The sequence below is a fragment of the Poromitra crassiceps genome (genome assembly GCF_964638095.1).
Source record: "Poromitra crassiceps genome assembly, chromosome: 16".
Classification (NCBI taxonomy): Eukaryota; Metazoa; Chordata; class Actinopteri; order Beryciformes; family Melamphaidae; genus Poromitra; species Poromitra crassiceps.
In genome coordinates, this window is record NC_139645.1 from 21231607 (window position 1) to 21250255 (window position 18649).

The 18649-nt window shown below is 43.9% G+C and overlaps 2 protein-coding genes across 2 annotated transcripts in view; one reads left to right on the top strand and one right to left on the bottom strand.

Moving 5' to 3' along the window:
* Positions 1 to 4731: 4731 nt before the first annotated feature.
* Positions 4732 to 14504, bottom strand: LOC310791507 (transient receptor potential cation channel subfamily M member 1-like; the record flags this gene model as incomplete). Its single annotated transcript, XM_083653183.1, has 11 exons — positions 4732 to 5663; positions 6114 to 6490; positions 7829 to 7961; positions 8517 to 8719; positions 9400 to 9544; positions 9927 to 9947; positions 11393 to 11585; positions 11890 to 12141; positions 12687 to 12815; positions 13684 to 13821; positions 14478 to 14504. 11 exons carry the CDS (start codon positions 14502 to 14504, stop codon positions 4732 to 4734), a joined length of 2550 nt encoding a protein of 849 aa, XP_083509309.1.
* A 500-nt stretch (positions 14505 to 15004) lies between these two features.
* Positions 15005 to 18649, top strand: part of LOC310791508 (tubulin polymerization-promoting protein family member 3-like) — a gene marked incomplete at its 5' end in the record, with an annotated part of 4521 nt that continues 876 nt past the window's right edge. The window contains 4 exons of the mRNA XM_083653184.1: positions 15005 to 15060; positions 15154 to 15307; positions 18010 to 18197; positions 18625 to 18649. The exon at positions 18625 to 18649 is cut by the window's right edge and continues 876 nt beyond it. Of these exons, the coding sequence (XP_083509310.1) occupies positions 15005 to 15060; positions 15154 to 15307; positions 18010 to 18197; positions 18625 to 18628 (402 nt within the window). The 3' untranslated portion in view covers positions 18629 to 18649. The remainder of the gene's footprint in view (positions 15061 to 15153; positions 15308 to 18009; positions 18198 to 18624) is intronic.

Consider the following 18649-nt stretch of genomic DNA (forward strand, 5'->3'; position numbering starts at 1 on the left):
TCTGTGTACATTCTTGAGATTATAGTTGTCTAGTGCTGGTGCAGCTTTAATGAATACATTCTATGAGTGCTAGCCCAGCAACAGTCGGTGGCAGGTTTTATGAGATTTTATTCAAGTGCCCGAAATAAAATAATCACCCTGATACTGTTTACAGACAAATTTAATCCTCCAGACAACAAAAGTCTTTTGCTTTACGCTTTCTTTAATTTCCACTGCATCAGTTAAACACAGAAAACAGCATCAAGTTATTGTAGAAAAAAGTTTTAGAGTAAAACACAGACACAAACCTTAAAATATAGCAAAGTGGATTTACTCTTCAGTAGAACACCAACTCAATCTGAAGATAAAGATGTCAAAATGTTATCTGAACATGTCTTTTTAAACTATGCTCCCAGTCCCAGACATAGAATTTTTTTTGATAGCTTTAACAGATTACATGTAAAAAATAAAAATAAAAAAAATATGAAGGGGGGTAAAAAGACGTTAAAAAATACCTTGACATTGTCAAATTAAGTCCGAACAGTTTCAAGTGTCTCAGGGCCACCTCATTGTGACTGTTACTCTCCAGCCCCAAAAACACAAACATAATAATAAGTCTGTTTGGGGGCAAAACAAACAAAAGTATTCCCTATTTTTAAAGAAAGTAGTATTCAGAATACCACCAATTTAAACAGTAACCGTAATGGAAAACATACAGCGACTCACATTTTGTATTTTAAATACCATACTCAGAATGCATGTATTCACTTACTCCCCAACCCTGACAAATCATATTTTTCTCTTGACATTTGTTTTGTTTTGTTACTGATTATAGTAAGGCGTTCAATACAGTTTGGAGGGATGCACTCTCGTATAAATGTTTGAAAACAGGTACAACAGGTGAATTCTTGGATGTGGTCATTGAATATGTACAAAAATAAAATTAATTATGTGTATTTGTAAATGGTATTAAATAAATAAAAATGTGTAAGCCTAGCAGGAGTTAGAGAAACTGAAAAGCTATTGCCAGTATTGTTTGCAGAGTGGCTGTCAATGTATTAACCTTGATGATGCAGTTATAGATAGCTACAGTATATCCAGCTTATGGTACTGATGTACGCAGACGATACAATTATCATGTCCACAACAAAAGAAGGGTTACAGAAATCAATAGACCGCATGTGTGAATTTTGTGTAATAGCGATACAATTAAAGCTGCAGTTTTCGGTTACAGCAAACTTATTAGCAAACTTAAGTTTACTTGTAATGGAGAAAACCTAGAGATTCTTCACTGTTTTAAATATCTCATTATGAATTATGGTTCATTTAAGATCGCCATTGAGGAGCTGCACAAGCGAGCCTCCCGTGCTGTTTGCCCTCCTCTCCTGTATGATTTACCTGTAAAAATATTTGTTGTATGTAAACAGAAAGTATACAGTAGACAGGCAATTTGTAACTTCAGGGCCATAACATCAGAATCCCCAAGGTTGTTGGAAGATACTGTAGTCGAGGATCTGCAACGTTTGTATGAGGGGGGGCGTAGGAATCCACCTGCTTTTATCTGAAAAAAAAAATACAATAGTGTTCCATAGTGGGGTATAACAATTGAGCATTTTGAGATAAAAGCATACAATTTATAATTTAGTACACTTACAGTATATCAGGGATTACGGCCACAGACTGGCAGTGGCAACCTATGGAAATTGTAACTGCAATAAAGTTGTGTATACTGTTTGTATCAGTATAAACTTAGACTTGACCTAATTTAATAATATGGCATCAGTCGACCCAGTAGCTTAGATAGAAAATCTAATAGCTGGTGAATAAACTTAGTCCTGAACTGCTGAGCGGGCTATCACAAGCCAGCAGTATCAGTCTAAACTTAGACCTAGACTACCTAGACCTGAATTAGCAGTATAGTATTAGTCATCCTAAATAACCCTAATAAATTTTGATTTGACCTAATTTTATTGTTGTCTATAGAGTTAGTTCCACCTCTGCGCAGATTCCTCCGCTCTCTTCTCTCTCTCCCCCTCAGGTGTCCTTCATTGGCCTGACGTACACCCCCGCCGCTGCAGCCCTAGGTCCGGCCGTCATCGCCCTAGCCACCTGTCGTCACTCTAGGCCATCTACCCACTACTCCTTCTCCTGTCTGACACCCTGACACCCCGGCCTCATCATCACCTCCAACTCCTATCCTCCCCTCCTCTTAATCGTCACCTCCGACTCCTATCCTCCCCTCCTCTTAATCCATGTCACCAACGTGGACTCATGGAACTCCCAATCTTGTTACCCCTTTTTTCACCTAGCTAATTAGCTAGTATTCTCTAAACCTACGAACACTTAAAGACTACATTTTCTATTTCTTTTTGGACTCTACTTTTTACATTTTCAACTCTCTTCCCTGATATTAGGATAATTTCAAAACTACATTTTTGTATCCCTTTGTTGGACTCCTTTTTACATTTTCAATTTTCTGTTCTTTTGTAAATTTTATTTCCATAATAAACCATTTAGAGAGTTTCATTATCGGAAAACTCTGTACATGGTTTAGCCCGGCATCTCTCGGCCTGTCTCGGAGGGGAGTCCCCGGATGGGGTCCACAGCTGGGCCCCTACAGCACAACGACCTCACAAGGTTCCTCCTCAGCCAAGTCACTGAGGCAATCCATGTGGCGATCCATGTGTGGATTGCCACCATATGGTGGAAAGGTTTTCTTGCGTTCACTGGGGGTGAGGGGCCACCGCTGTGTCCCGGCCTGGCCTTCTCTCTCACGCCTTATGTGGGCGGGGGCCGGGGCGGGGGGCATCGGTGCTCTTCATCACTGGTCGAGGGCTGCCGGTTGGTTTAGAATAGCTTAGGTAGGCGATAGATTAGCTACAGCCTAAGGCTGACCTGTTATAGTGTTCAGGCAAAGATCAGACTAGAGCAGAGTAGGATAGGCCAGATTAGGCTGTAGATTAGCTAGATCCCCTATGTCCCAGTTAGCTCTGGTTAATGTTTAGAGTAGTCAGTTTGTCTGATCTCCCCCCCCCCCCTCTCTTTCTCTTTCCCCCTTCCCCCGCTCCTTCCCTTCTTCTCCCTTCCTGTTCTCCCCTCTCCCACATTTCCCATTCCCCCCCACCTCCTCTCTTTCCATGCTCTTTCCTCCCCCACATCCCACCGCTCCCCCCCTCCCTTCTCCTGCTCTCTCCTCATTCTCCCCTCCTCTGCTCCTTCTCCTTCTCCTCTTCTCCCCTATTTTTCCCGAATCCCTGCCACTTCCTGCTCTCCCCTCTCTCACATTCCCCCTGCTCTCCCTCCCCTGCACCCTCCCACCTCTCCTTCTCTGTTCTCTCCTCCTCCACATTTCCCATTTTCTCCCCACCTCCTCCCTCTCCTCCCCCACATCCCCCCGCTCTCCCTCCCTCCTCCACTCTCCTGCTTTCTCCTCTTCCCCCCTTCCCCCACTACTCTAAAGCATAGTACACATTCTACTCCAAAGCATGGCACCCACTCTATCCCCTCCAATATTTCGCCACTATTTAAAGCATGGCACCCATTCTTCCCTAAAGCGAGGCACCCATAAGCTCTATATGTGAACATGTGTTTATTTGGCAAAGGGACTCACTACTAAAGGCTTGCAGCCAATTAAATTAGGCATAGTTTGGTTGCTAAGAAATTGATATATGTCCGTTTGCAAGATGTGTGTCTATATTTCTCTATCATATAATTGCTCGATATGTTATTATTACTATTGTAATTTGTTAATGTTGTGTCAGTTAGCCCTCCCTTCCCTGTTCTCTCCATATAGTCTCCCATACTCCTCCATACTCCCATACTCTTCCTTACGCTCTCTCCTCCCCCACATTTCCCATTCTCTCCCCACCTCCTCCCTCCCCCTGCTCTCTTCTCCCCCACACCCCCCCTCCCCCCCTTCCCCTCTCCTGCCCTCTCCTCTTGCTCCTTCCCCACCTCCTATACCCTCCAACATCTCCCATTCCCTCACCACCTCATCACTCTCTCACATTCCCCCTGCTCTTCTCCCTTATCCTGCTCTCTCCTCTGCTCTCTCTTCATTTCTATATTTTCTATATTTCTCCATCAATTGTTCAAATGTTATCTTTATTCTGTATATTCTTGCTACTGTTGTGTCAGCTAGAATTAGCTAGACATACTTTCTGTGAAGCCCTCTGAGACATGCTTGTGAATTAGGGCTATATAAATAAACTTGACTTGACTTGACTATACTAATCTGATATGGATGGTCTTTGTGTCAAATCACACATTTCTTAGTACAAGGGATTCAAATTTGGAACTGTAGAATTGCTCAAAAGCATTTCAAGACTCAACGTAAGTGATTTTGCCATAACTGCCCAAACCTAACCTGTGGAATAGTGAGAGCAATTCTAAAGTTCCAAATTTGAATTCCTCATGAATAAAATCATGATTTGACACCAAGATCATATTAGTCTACACACATTTATTGCAGTTATAATTTCCATAGGCTGCTAGTCTGACTGCAAAAAAAGCGTATTTTTCTTTTTTCTTTCCAAAATTCATGATGCCCGGATATCCAATTCTGTTTGGAATGCCTTGTACCAAATTATATGCTTTTATCACAAAATGCACAATTGTTATGTCATTTTTAGCTATAGCTGCTCCACTACCAGCACCTCCGGTGCTTGGACCTCTATTAAGAGTCCACAGTTGGCTCAAATCAGCCATCCAGTCTCAACAGCCAGAACTGTCTCGGGAGCCTGTCCTGGATTCTCAACCTGTCTTTTCCCCTGGACCACTGAATGCTGCCACCAGGTCTTTGACACTGCTGGCTGAACCCAGGTCTTTGACACTGCTGGCTGAACAGGGCTTCTCCTGACTGTCCTTCTTCACCTTCCCCTTGCGAGGGTTGGTGTTCAGGCTCTTGGACCTGAGCGCTGGGTACATCCTGACCTCAGCCACCAGCGAATGTTCTGTGTCTTTTGATGCCTCCTCGTCCCCGTTACCCTGGTTGCTGTCTGTCGTTGCTACTTCCCATTCTCCGGCAAACGGCTTAGGTGTTATCCCTTCGACTTCCTGGATAGTTTCACCGGTGTTGGGTACGTTCTCAGCGGACTTCACGACAGACACCTTGGGCATGTGGCCAAAGGGGGAAGGGTGGACTTTGTACTCAAAGCGAGCTCCCCAGTGAGTCATAATAGGAGACTTTAAGCCCTGTTCTGAGCGGGTGGCTGCTGTGGTGAAGTCTGTCGCCCAGTCCTCTTCTCTGTCCACAGGGTTGAACATGATACCACTAATGGCCTTCCGGTTGGACGACGGGGAGTCACTGAGAGCCAGAGACGGTAAGTAGCTCATGACCTTTGACCTGTCCAGGGGGTACGAAACAGCGCCCTCTAGTTTGGTCTTCTCCGGCCCCACTTTCTCCAGTCCTGCTTGCTCTATGGCAGCGTCCATCGTGACCGGGACGGATTCGGCTGAACTGGGGCCGGATTCGGCTGAACTGGGGGCGGATTGAGTTGTAGCGGGGGCGGACTCAATTGAAGTGGGGGCGGAGTGAGCTGAAGCGGGAGGAGTTTCTGCAAGTCTCTGGTCCGAGTCGCAAGGGGAAATCAGGATGTCGACGCTGGAGGTGGAACGAGTCCGGTCTTTTTGTCCCATCACCTCTAAGGTCAGCCCATACTCCTTGACAGTGGAGTTCCCATCACCTGTGAACATTACACACGTTTAACTCATATAAGATGGACATTCACATCCTGTCTTCTTCACATCCATATCCTTTTAATGTGTTGCATATTGCTTATATCTTGGTAGGTTTGTAACTTTTCATTTATGCTGCATATCTTTCACATCTAGTTTAAATTCTTTTCAGTCTCTCTTTGCCTCAGTACAACTGTGCTATTATTTTTGCAGACCCTTGCAATATTTTAATGCAAACTTTTTCCTGTACTTTCCATCCATACAATTCCACTTTTTGTCAGTTCCATTATGTTTGAAAACCCAACCATTTGCTATATTAATTTTTGACATTTTTGCTATAGTCATCTTTGCTGTGTCGGTTTGCTGCCTCAACTGCCCAATAGAGTACCACAGGGATGACATATTTTTGTGGGCCAAAGCAGCATCGCACTGGTTTCCCTTGTCGTGTCTTATCCTACCTGATATGGGAATTCCCTCACTGATGCTCCCGTGTCTCTCAGGACTGAGCTGGGCTCTCCTCTCGCCGGCCTCCAAGTCTCCAGACACAGCGAGCCGCTCGTCGTTGTCCAGGTGGAGGCGGTAGAGGCTGCAGCTGTCGGCGCTGTTGATGCTGCTGTGGCGGAGCAGGGCGGACGGCTCGCAGATGGAAGATGCTCCAGAGCGAGTTCGGACCAGCTCGGCCCGGTCGATACCAGCCAGCTTCTCCATGGCGTTGAGCATCCGGGTGGAGAACTCTTCGATCTGGGACAGGCGGAGATCCACCGTCTGTAGGGAGGCCTTCATGGAGTGCTCCCTCTCATTCACCTCCTCCAGGCGCATGGCCATGTTCTCCACCCTAAGGAGAGAGATTCTCTCTTTCACCTTGACAAGCATAAAGTTCTGGGGGATATATATATATATATATACAGTATATATATATATATATATATATATATATATATACACATATCAAGGGAAAAGTCACAATCCAAGCAGGGAGGTGCTAGTCACAGCAAGCAGGATCAAAATACCATAAAAACAGTCTTTACAGGAACAAGTCCATACGAAGTTGACCGCACACTCCAGAAGAACAGGGTGACAAAAGTTGTATCAAATTATCATATTTATTTTATGAAGAACAACGCATTTCGCAGGCTTGCTGCTTCTATGAACCTGATGAAGCAGCAAGCCTGCGAAACGTGTTGTTCTTCATAAAATATATATATATATATATATATATATATATATATATATATATATATAGGTAACTGTCTTCCTTTCCGAAGCCCTGCCACTCCGAACGTTAACTTCCATTATTCGGACTGGCGGTCGTTCACCTTAGAAGCCGCAATGCCGACCTTAGGTTTAGGCGTGGGGGTGGGAGAGGTTAGGTTTTGGGTTAGGGTCTGGGGGAGGACATGATCCCTTTCTGAGTGCCGATACGTCGGAGTGGCAGCACGTCGGAGTGGCAGCATGTAACCATATATATATATATATATATATATATATATATATATATATATATATATATATATATATATATATATATATATATATATACACGGTAGGCTATATATTTTTTCTTGGCATGAACATGGTAAAATTGGTCAAATATCAAACCCATATACCGTAGTACATTAGGGTAAAACTTAATACTAATCATACTATACTATACAATACTATAGACTATACTATACTATACTATACTATACTATACTATACTATACTATACTATACTATGCAGTAAACCTCGCATCATGTTGATTGCAAACGGCCAGTAGATCAGACATCATACACAGGTCTAACAGCACAATATAAGTGCAACTTGTACAACAGCAATGGTCTATACTTTGTGTTGTTATACCTTTGTAAGTAGGTTATGTATTAACATACATTTGTGGACGTACAGTGCTTTTCTGTCATATATGTAACACTGGAATAAGGACACTGTAAAGTCAAACACTTAATATCAGATGTGCATCCAACTAGATCTTCATGGGCCCAAAAAGTCATGCCAGAACCCCAAAAGCCCCAGAAATGTAATACCCAGAACTATTATTAGGAAGCTGAGACCGGGACCCCGTACAAAACCGATTTCTTTTGAATGGACCCGGGATATCCGGCCGTGTCCGGGTCAGACCCTCGGTTATTCGGGGGTTCAGGCATACCCAAAGACCTCTACCTCCAACTGTACCTTTCAGATGTGACTCGAATCCGTTCGTTATTGGACGACTGCTCTTCATCCTCTTTCTCACGGAAGTGCTCCTCCACACACTGCTCCTCGAACTCGTACAGGCTCTTCAGCTCCTCTGCATTCAGCACCAGCTCTGTCAGACATCACAAACATGTTTCTGTCACTGCTCCTCCAACTCGTACAGGCTCTTCAGCTACTCTGCACTCAGCACCAACTCTGTCAGACATTACAAACATGTCTGTCTTTGAATAGGAAGAGGATCTAAACAGGACTGGATTTGGCGACACTGATTGGCTGAAGGAGTTGTCTGTCAAGGCAAGTAAAGTACTCCCACCCACTGAAATGACTGTGGACGGCTTGGAGTCCAGACTGATACATAGACCTAAACAGAATGTGAGATCATGTTATCAGGATGGTTTAACCCATTGATACCTGATGCAGCATTTGCGTGTACATCCCTCATTTGTGTGTGTATCCCTTTAAGACCACGCGGTTCGCGATCTTAAAGGGATACACACACAAATGCTGCATCAGGTATCAATGGGTTAAACCAGGCTAGCACCTCTTAGGACATTCTAGAAACCCCATGACCAAATCCTGACATCCTGCAGTCTTCTTCCTCACTGCACCCTGCTGCCCAAACTGCTCTTGAAACACATCCAGAAGAAGCTCTGGGAGCGGTTCTTACGTAGTCCGCGCTCTCGGTCGTGGTGTTCGCCCTCGTGCCGGCGTCGGCAGCGGCAGCACAGATGGCGCAGCACGATGTAGATGTGGGGGAAGATGATGAGGGGCGGAGGGAGGGTGGGCCGGTCATGGAAGGTCATGATCAGCTGGTACCGCTGGAACTTCCACACCTGGTTGGAGATGGACTTCACCTCGAAGAAGGTGTTGCTGTCAGAGAATGAGAAGATAAAGAAAGAGACTGGCAATATAATGCCAAAGTCGTGTCCTATCCGGGTTAGGCATACGAGCCATATGGGATTTTCCACCATTCTTTTTTCCATAGACATTTTGTAAAATTCTTATAAAAATAGTAAAATAATTTACACTCTCCCCCCCTTCCAGGTGAAATGTTATATGACCTCTCTTGATTCTGAATATATATATATATTCTTGTAAAACTATTTTTATAATAATTTTATGAAATGTCTATGGGGAAAATGAATGACGGAAAATTCCGTGGTTCGTATGCCGAGGCCGGAAGAGGGCTGACTTTGGCACTCTATAAGTGCAAGAACAGAATAAAAGAAAACATTTTCATGCATTGTGAATGATCGGTCAAAAAGGGGTGGGGTTCAAAAGTCTGATGATTATTGGTTTTAATTTCTAAATGACGTAACCACTAAAAACTCGGAAAGGAAGGATATTTGACTTAAAACATTTTAGAACACATTGTTATTTGTCTTTAAATGTGAATATAGTTTTCAAAAGAATGTAAAGGATTGCTGTTAAATGAATAGGAATTAGCGGGTAAATGTCTAAATGCCTAAACTGTAAGATGTAAAAGTTAGCTTGGAGAATCAGCAGTGAAAACGTGTATGTTTAGCATGAAAAGGGAGTCTGTGACTCACTTAAAGACGGCGATGAGGAGGTTGACCAGCAAGATGTTTGCCACCAGCAGGTAACAGGCCATGATGGCCGGGGTGAGCCAGGCTCCGGGGATACAGGGCGGCAGCTTCTTCCCATCCTCATCGTACAGGTTGTCCCCACACGGTGCTGCGTGCAAAACAAGCACACACTTCAGCCTTTGCATCAATTCATTCTGCAGCCATTTTTAAAATAATTTTATTGTATATTTTTTTCTGATTTTATTCAGCTCGTCCGACCGACGGTGAGATGTCACTGTTGGTTAGATTTGGTTTTTCGACACAGTGCATAAAATAAGCACAACCAAACGTCAGATAGGTGTTACAGACAACAGAAATAAACAATAAACAAGTTTGTGATATCTCCACAATTTAAATCAATCGGCAGGTGTCTACCCGGAAGTACCTATTGTTGTTAATGCAATGTCACGGTGACATTAAATGATAGTAAATAAATACACATTTTGAAAGCCCTCTTTTAGTTTATATGCCATATTATGTGAGATACTTACGATTAATTTCCATGGCATACACTATCCATCAACAGTCCAAGGCAAGCAGAAAGTTTGAAGACAAAAGAGAGAAATTTGTACCACAAAGAGAACAACATACAAACACCAACACCTTTCAGCAAGGAGGACGATGACTTCTCCACTTTATATCCACTGATTGGCTCAACAACCGAGTCGTTTTTCAGCTTATGTATAATTAAAAAAATAATAAGAAAAAGCTGGAAAAAAAACACTGGCTATTAATTGTTTTGATTTCACTCATAGTTTTAACATTGGTACTGGAGTGTTTTCTATGTTAATTTGTTCTGTTGCGTTCTGTGTTCATGCTGTGTATGCATGCAGTCTTCTCCGACTCTGTGGTCACAAACACATTTCATCTTCTTCTAGCAGGCAGACGATCATCATCAAATTATCTGCCTACAAATTGACATGTTGACAATAATGATTCAAATTTACTGAAAATTAATTATTTAAAATTTAAAATGTATTTATTTTCTTCCTCCTGTTTTATTTAACCCCCTTTTATCTAAATGAGGATCAGTGAATGCATTTTGCAGGTCAAAGAACAATGCCTTGTTGGTATACCGCTCAAATAAGCAATTTGATGATGTCATAGGAATGCATGGTCCTTGATCTTGGGCATAAAAAAACAGACAAAAAATACTGGAACATTTTATGAAAATGTCTTCTCATATTGTTTTAGTGCAGTTCCCTCTCATAGTGATTTTGAAACAGAAACTGAACTGAAAGGTTTCATAAATCACAACACAATGGAATCAACATAACATAACCCGTCTGTGTGTGTGTGTGTGTGTGTGTGTGTGTGTGTGTGTGTGTGTGTGTGTGTGTGTGTGTGTGTGTGTGTGTGTGTGTGTGTGTGTGTGTGTGTGTGTGTGTGTGTGTGTGTGCATGTGTCATAGAGATTAACCATTGACATACAGTATAACGGATCTCCACTTCCTACAACTATGAAAAGTGAAGCAAAAATATCTCGTCTCAGTGAGCTGCCATCTTGCTTGTGTGACGTCATTTGCAACTAGAGTTTGCACAGTATCAGCCCCCTCAGCCATGCTGGTCTGAGAGTGGCTGTCACAGCTGTCAATCAGCCCTTTTTATATAGTCAAATACCATTTTAAAAACAAACAAAACTTATCAGAAAAATGTGCACTTGCACATACATCAATCAGTGTGATAAGAACTACATTACCTAAAATGATAGAAACCGAGGGAACAATTTAGTACTTTGATTGTGTAGTTTAGCTCATATCCCGTCCGCTATCATGGAAGGGGGTGGGATTTTTGACCTATATGCAGCCAGCCACTGGAGGGCGATCAAGATGTTTTTGACTTCACTTTCTGGATCGATGGGATTAAACCACAGAGATTATCACTGGGACAGGAAGTGATATCACGATATGAGGACACACATGACAGACTGATGATCCGGGACCAAACAGGAATCTTACTATGAATTCTAGTCTTACGGTCTATGGAGTCAGCAAACACCTCGCCGTAGATCATCCAGTAGGGCATGTAGAAGATGTTGCGTGCGAGCCGCCATGTTGGCTCCTCGTCCGGGTGCAGGATGGCCTGCCTCGACACGCCGAAACTCATCAGCACCACCAGCATGATCACCACAAAGTACAGCATGTCAATCATCTGCAGACACAGAGACAGCAGCCGCACCTTAGCCCTCGTTCACACCATACGCCGAAGCTACGCTGAAGCAACGCTGAAGCTACGCAGCGCGGAGGCAGCTTCATTTCAGCGTCCTTGTTAACAGGTGAGACCGATCACACCAGCCGCATGCCATGCCACGCTGAAGCCACGCTGAAGCTACGCTGCAGCGATAGTTTCAGCTTCTGTTCTATTTTCCAAGCGTGCAGCGCGCTGCACCCGAGCAGCCAGGGTGAGCTATTCCTTTTATGTAAACACGCGTCCTGCACCTGTACGTCCATCCTACCATTTTGCCGATCATCATGACGTAGGGCCCCAGGTACTTGTTGACGCCGAAGATGTCCAGGACCCGGATGTACCAGAAGATGATGTCCACGCAGTAGATGACGCGGCCGTAGCCCATGTAGGGCTCGCTCTGCAGCCGCAACAGCAGCCCCAGCAGGAAGACGGAGATGGCCACCACGTCCGTGATGTTCCAGTACTCCTCCAGCCACACGTTGATCTTCTGCTTCAGCTTCCCCGGCTCCGACATCAGGATCTGAGGGCAGAGGGACGGGACAGGCTCATGACAGCCGTACATGCTTCAAAAGCATATGGATCAGTTTTCAACACATCCACGTGCGTCGGACACCCTGATAAGAATGCTCCATCCGTTTATGCATTGATGGATGCGAATTAGCTTATACTGACAGATACCAATTGTGCTACGATTTTAGTGGCAACGGTAATTATAGTATTTCTTTTTCACTGAAAAACAAACAAAACAAAAAACAAATAAACAAATAAAGATCTGATCTGATTTTTACTGAGGTCTGGACCATTGAAGGCATGTTCCCATGCGCTCCTTTCATACAAACCCTCTCCCAGAGCCGGACAGCAGCTGGACCTGAGCAAACTGAAAGGAAGAAGTGACTTCAACAGTTTTAAATCTGTAGGCTATCTGTCGTACTTTTTCCAGTCGCAGGGTGATGATGTAAGAGATGACTATCCACTCCTGTAGGCTCCCTACCTGTCGAAATGTCTCCAGTCACACTGTCCCAGAGTGATGATGTAAGAGATGACCCACCCCTGTAGGCTGCCTACCTGTCGGACCTTCTCCAGTCCCAGGGTGATGATGTAAGAGATGACGATCCACTCCTGCAGTGAGGGCCAGTGCTCCATTTTGACCAGGATGATGTAGTTGTACAGCGCCAGGTAGACCAGGTAGGCGATCTGACAGAGACAGAGGAAGCAAGATGTTCGACAAGGTGCTCTTTCATCATCTATATGACTTTGTACTTGAACAATAATGTGTCTCTCCCTCTCATATTCCTCTCTTGCTCTTTTGTCCCCCTTAGGGTTAAATAATCAACTAATTTAAAGCAGCTACGGGGAACTTTAATGTTGTATTAATTCAACAACTGTGGACAAAAGCGGTACTGTTCACCCAAAAACTGCATTTCCTCAACACGAGGCTCCTAATGCTGTCTGTGACAGGCCAGGCAGGGCTTCTCTTAGTCAGATAGCACCCCCCCCACCCCGTCGGTCTGTCTGTCTGTCTGTCTGTCTGTCTGTCTGTCTGTCTGTCTGTCTGTCTGTCTGTCTGTCAGTCTGCCTGTCTTCTGTCTGCCTGCCTGTCTGTCTGTGTCTGTCTGTCTGCCTGCCTGCCTGTCTTCTGTCTGCCAGCCTGTCTGTCTGTCTGTGTCTGTCTGTCAGTCTGCCTGCCTGTCTGTCTGTCTGCCTGTCTGTCTGTCTGTCTGTCTGTCTGTCTGTCTGTCTATCTGCCTGCCTGTCTGTCTGTGTCTGTCTGTCAGTCTGCCTGCCTGCCTGTCTGTCTGTCTGTCTGTCTGTCTGTCTGTCTGTGTCTGTCTGTCTGTCAGTCTGCCTGCCTGCCTGTCTGTGTTTGTCTGTCTGTCTGTCTGTCTGTCTGTCTGTCTGTCTGTCTGTCTGTCTTCCTGTCTGTCTGTCTGTCTGTCTGTGTCTGTCTGTCAGTCTGCCTGCCTGTCTGTCTGTGTCTGTCTGCCTGTCTGTCTGTCTCTCTGCGACAATGGGTCATTGATCTAGATGCAACAGTGTTTTGAATCATCAAATGTTCACTTGCCGTGTTGAACCAGAACTTGGTAAACGGGGTGTTGTAGAACTCATAGATCTTCTTCCCGATGGGACTCCTCCTCCTCTGCTTCTTGTTTTCCTCGTCATCGCCCTTCTTAGACATGGCGTCAACATTAGAGACACCGTCCTGAAAATCAATTAGTTACACAAAGTGACTTGAAGCAATACACTTTTTCTGATGCACTTTTCAATACTGATTTCTTCCAATTCTGCTCCCCCATCCCCCTCGAACAGGCTGACCAGAGGAGGCACTAGTGCAGCGACCAAGACACATACCCTTAACTCATTGAGTGCCAAGGACGTCGATCGATCACATCACATCCCAAACAGAACAGTTGCATGTTCAGAACCAATAAGGGATCATCTGCGTGTTGGTCGCACTACATGTATTTGCCTGCAGCGCTGTTATTTGAGGCTTCGAGTAGTGAACCCACAATTGGCTGTAAACCCTCAAACGCTTCAGAAAGCCTCGTTTGGTTTGGCCATCACTAAGTTCAGCCATACTATTTTTGTCCGGGTCCTTCGATTTGGCCAAATGTTCGCCTGAGCTAAATATCCCCATAGTTTTTCTTTTTTTTTACATTCAGGAAACAAACACTGAAAGGAACACTACTCGTTTTTAACTCATTTTAAACAACAAATATAGATAAACACTCAGAGAAGAATGATGAGATCCAAACTCACAGAACGGATGAGCCACAGAGAAAGACACTTTTTCAAGGAAATTTGGAGTAGAGCGTCTCAAAGAAGAAATAAATTGTAAAAAGTACATTTTGGACTCACTTTCCAACAGCTATGGAACATGAACATTTTGAGTTGTAGCTGTTTTTGGTCTTGATCGGCATCTCTATACAGTATATATAGTATAAAATATATAGAGTATACAGTATATACAGTCTATACAGTATATTTATATATAGTATAAAATATATAGAGTGTACAGTATATACAGTCTATACAGTATATTTATATATAGTATACAATATATAGAGAGTATACAGTATACAGTCTATACAGTATATTTATATATAGTATACAATATATAGAGTATACAGTATATACAGTCTATACAGTATATTTATATATAGTATAAAATATATAGAGTATACAGTATACAGTCTATACAGTATATTTATATATAGTATAAAATATATAGAGATACAGTATACAGTCTATACAGTATATTTATATATAGTATACAATATATAGAGTATACAGTATATACAGTCTATACAGTAGCTACCTCCTTCTCCTTTAGTTTGTGATTCACATTTAGGCTTGTGAGGCTTTTTGCACTTGTCCACTCCAAAATGGTCTTGCTTTATCCCTTTTTAACCACCGGGGGCTCCAGACTCTTTTCAGAGGAGTAACACCTCCAGATCAACTCTTCTGTCTGTTTGGTGCTGACCTCTGTAGCCAGCAGCTGTAATCTGAACTCTGTCATTGTTTCTGTCTGAAGAGCGAAGACGTCCAGAGTCATCACCTACGAGGAGTTCCAGAAGGCTCTGGAGGATCTGGCTCCAAAGAGGTTCAAAGGTCAAAGTAAGGAGGAGGCAGTGCAGTCCATCTTCAAACTCGTGGAAGGCAAAGAGCCCACCAACGTCGGAGTAACGGTGAGACAACAACTCTTCCCCCAAAACATTTTGTAAGTTAGCCGACCAGAGAAACAGATCGTACAGCGAGGCGATGGGTTTGTCCTCAGTGTTGAGTTTAAACAGTAGAAATCTGGAGTTTGGAGTTTCGCTGACTGTGGCTCTTCTTCATCCAAACGGCCTAACCGCCTGACTCAGTCCAGCCTGACTCGTTCTGATGACATCATCGCCTAACCGCCTGACTCAGTCCAGCCTGACTTGTTTTGATGACATCATCGCCTAACCGCCTGACTCAGTCCAGCCTGACTTGTTTTGATGACATCATCGCCTAACCGCCTGACTCAGTCCAGCCTGACTTGTTCTGATGACATCATCACCTAACCGCCTGACTCAGTCCAGCCTGACTTGTTCTGATGACATCATCGCCTAACCGCCTGACTCAGTCCAGCCTGACTCGTTCTGATGACATCATCGCCATAATAAGAACTGATCTTATGTGTGCGGCAGAGCGAAGCTGCGTTCAGGAACAAGCCGTCAGCATCCAAATATTTACAAAGCTCTGCAGATTTCAATGAACAGATTATGACGGGCTGACAGGTCCCACGTATGAAATATGAGGCAGAAACAATCAAACTTTCCCTCCAGGGCAAATCTAGACTTGCTTTCCTCAACTGAAGCCTGAACGAGGAACAGCAAAGACCTGAGACTCACTTCACTATCTGCAGCCAGAGGTACTGTCTGTGACCAGTGTTGGGCAAGATACTGAAAATCAGTAATTAGTTACAGTAGTTACTTCTCTTAAAAAGTAAATGAATTACTTTACAAATTATTGCATAATCTTATACGCAGCAGTTTCCGCGTGGCGCACAATTGCTCAACTGCGCATCCGCGAAACTCACGCCAGTTGAGCGAGCGAGTAGTAATTAGCGAACGAGAAGTAATTAGTTACTAGGGAAAGAAAATTTGGCCCTACTTTATTTTATTTATTGATTAATTGATTGATTGATTGATTGATTTATTGATTGATTGATTGATTGATTTATGTATTTATTTATTTATTTATTTATTTATTGATTGATTGATTGATTGATTGATCTATTTATTGCTTCAATTCTCTTATTAGTGCACACATAACTTTAGTGGTGCTGTGGCACAGTGTGGGGACAAGACATACTGTCAAATTGTATATATTATTATCGTAGCCATTATCACTATGATGAAGTAGTCGAACAATAAAACACATCAGCACAGATGCACAGAGTTCAAAGAGGAGGGAGAGAGAGAGCAGGGCTGAACTCTCCTACACTGGCCTGTGGGGCAATATAAGGAATGTATCATGTTGTTAATCTGGGCGATAAATGCCTTTTGAAATAATAATGAATATCTGCAGCCTCTCTAGGCTTCTTCTAATCATGAATGGAGTCACAGAGTGTGAGGGGGAATACAGCTTGTTGTGGAGCTGGAGGCTGAGAGCCAGAGAGGAGAGAGGAGAAACATCTGGACTGACTTCAGTCTGGAGACGCAGAACCAGAGATAATAAGAATACGTGGGCGGCTGTAGCTCAGGAGGTAGAGCGGGTTCGTCCACTAATCGCTTTGGATAAAAGAGGTCGGTGGTTCGATTCCCGGCTCCTCCAGTCTGTATGTCGAAGTGTCCTTGGGCAAGACACTGAACCCCAAATTTCTCCCGTTGGTGTGGCAGCACCCTGCGTGGTAACCTGCCGCCATCGGTGTGTGAATGGGTGAATGTACCTACTGACTGTAAAGCACTTTGGATAAAAGCGCTATATAAATGCAGGCCATTACGTGTTAAAAATCGGTTTTATTGGTTGGAGATTTGATGTCTCCTGGTGCAGCGTGATGTCACCATTAAGGATATAGCTAGTCTGTTTTAAAGGACGTTAAAGTAATGTTAATTATGATATAGAAAGACAAGAAAATGATAACAAGGTGAAAACATCATTTCATTGTGACTTTATTCTCCACTTTGGGACAGCCAATAGGATCATCTTAATGTGCTCTAATAGCCTATTATATGAATTTGACTTTTTTCACCGCTGAAACTATTATACAGAATGGCATTCAGATGAATGACTATCCAGTTAATGTGGGCCAAAAGTTAAATATTTTCCGGGGGGAAACAGTAGGTAGTAGGCTCCTTTTTCTCTTGCTTGGTGCTTCAAGGCTGCTGCCTCCAGGGGGAGCTGTCTTATTGTAGATCCCCACTAAATCGGGCGACTATGGATCAGTCGCTGTCCATTTGTTAGTCACACTGCCTGATCTCGTGCCATCTCGTGCGAGCTGTGTGAAAACCAAGATGGCGATGGCCACACTCTCATACTGTAGGCTTCGAAACGGGAGTTGAAAATCCTATGGGTGACATCATGGTGACTCTGTCCATATTTGTTATATGGTCTGTGGTGGAGGTGAACTGACTTCCTCTGTGGTTTTGTCTGTGGTGGAGCTGAACTGACTTCCTCTGTGGTTTTGTCTGTGGTGCAGCTGAACCGACTTCCTCTGTGGTTTTGTCTGTGGTGGAGCTGAACCGACTTCCTCTGTGGTTTTGTCTGTGGTGCAGCTGAACCGACTTCCTCTGTGGTTTTGTCTGTGGTGGAGCTGAACTAACTTCCTCTGTGGTTTTGTCTGTGGTGGAGCTGAACAGACTTCCTCTGTAGTTTTGTCTGTGGTGCAGCTGAACCGACTTCCTCTGTTGTTTTTCGACAGAAAGTGGCAAAGACGGCGATGGTGGACCGGCTGACCGACACGTCTAAATACACGGGCTCCCATAAGGAGCGCTTCGACCAGAGTGGGCGGGGCCGTGGCCGCGGCGGCCGCGAGGAGATCGTGGAGAACACGGGCTACGTCGGCGCCTACAAGAACGCCGGGACGTACGATGACAAGACCAAGACCAAGTAGGCTGACATTTGTTTAAAGACAAAACACATGGAGGAAATACAAAAGTAGCATAATGCCAACCAGAAGTCATTTAACATTTTTGTTTTTTAAGCCTAACCGAACCATTAGCCCAACCAAGTTGTTTTAGGTGCCTATACACAACCGTGACACAAGTTGTTAATGTGTTTTTTTAAATGTCATGTTAATTTAATGTTTTAAACTTTGTGAACATTGTACCCAAAATGTACAGATTACATTTTTGTAACTGCCAACACAAACTGCTGTGACACCACATGCGAGGTACAGCACTTGGGTCTGGACCAAACCTTGAACTTTGACCCCTAACCCTAAGCTATGTGTGTGTGTGTGTGTGTGTGTGTGTGTGTGTGTGTGTGTGTGTGTGTGTGTGTGTGTGTGTGTGTGTGTGTGTGCGTGTGTTTCCAGCTGACTCCCGGCTCGTCCTGAGCTG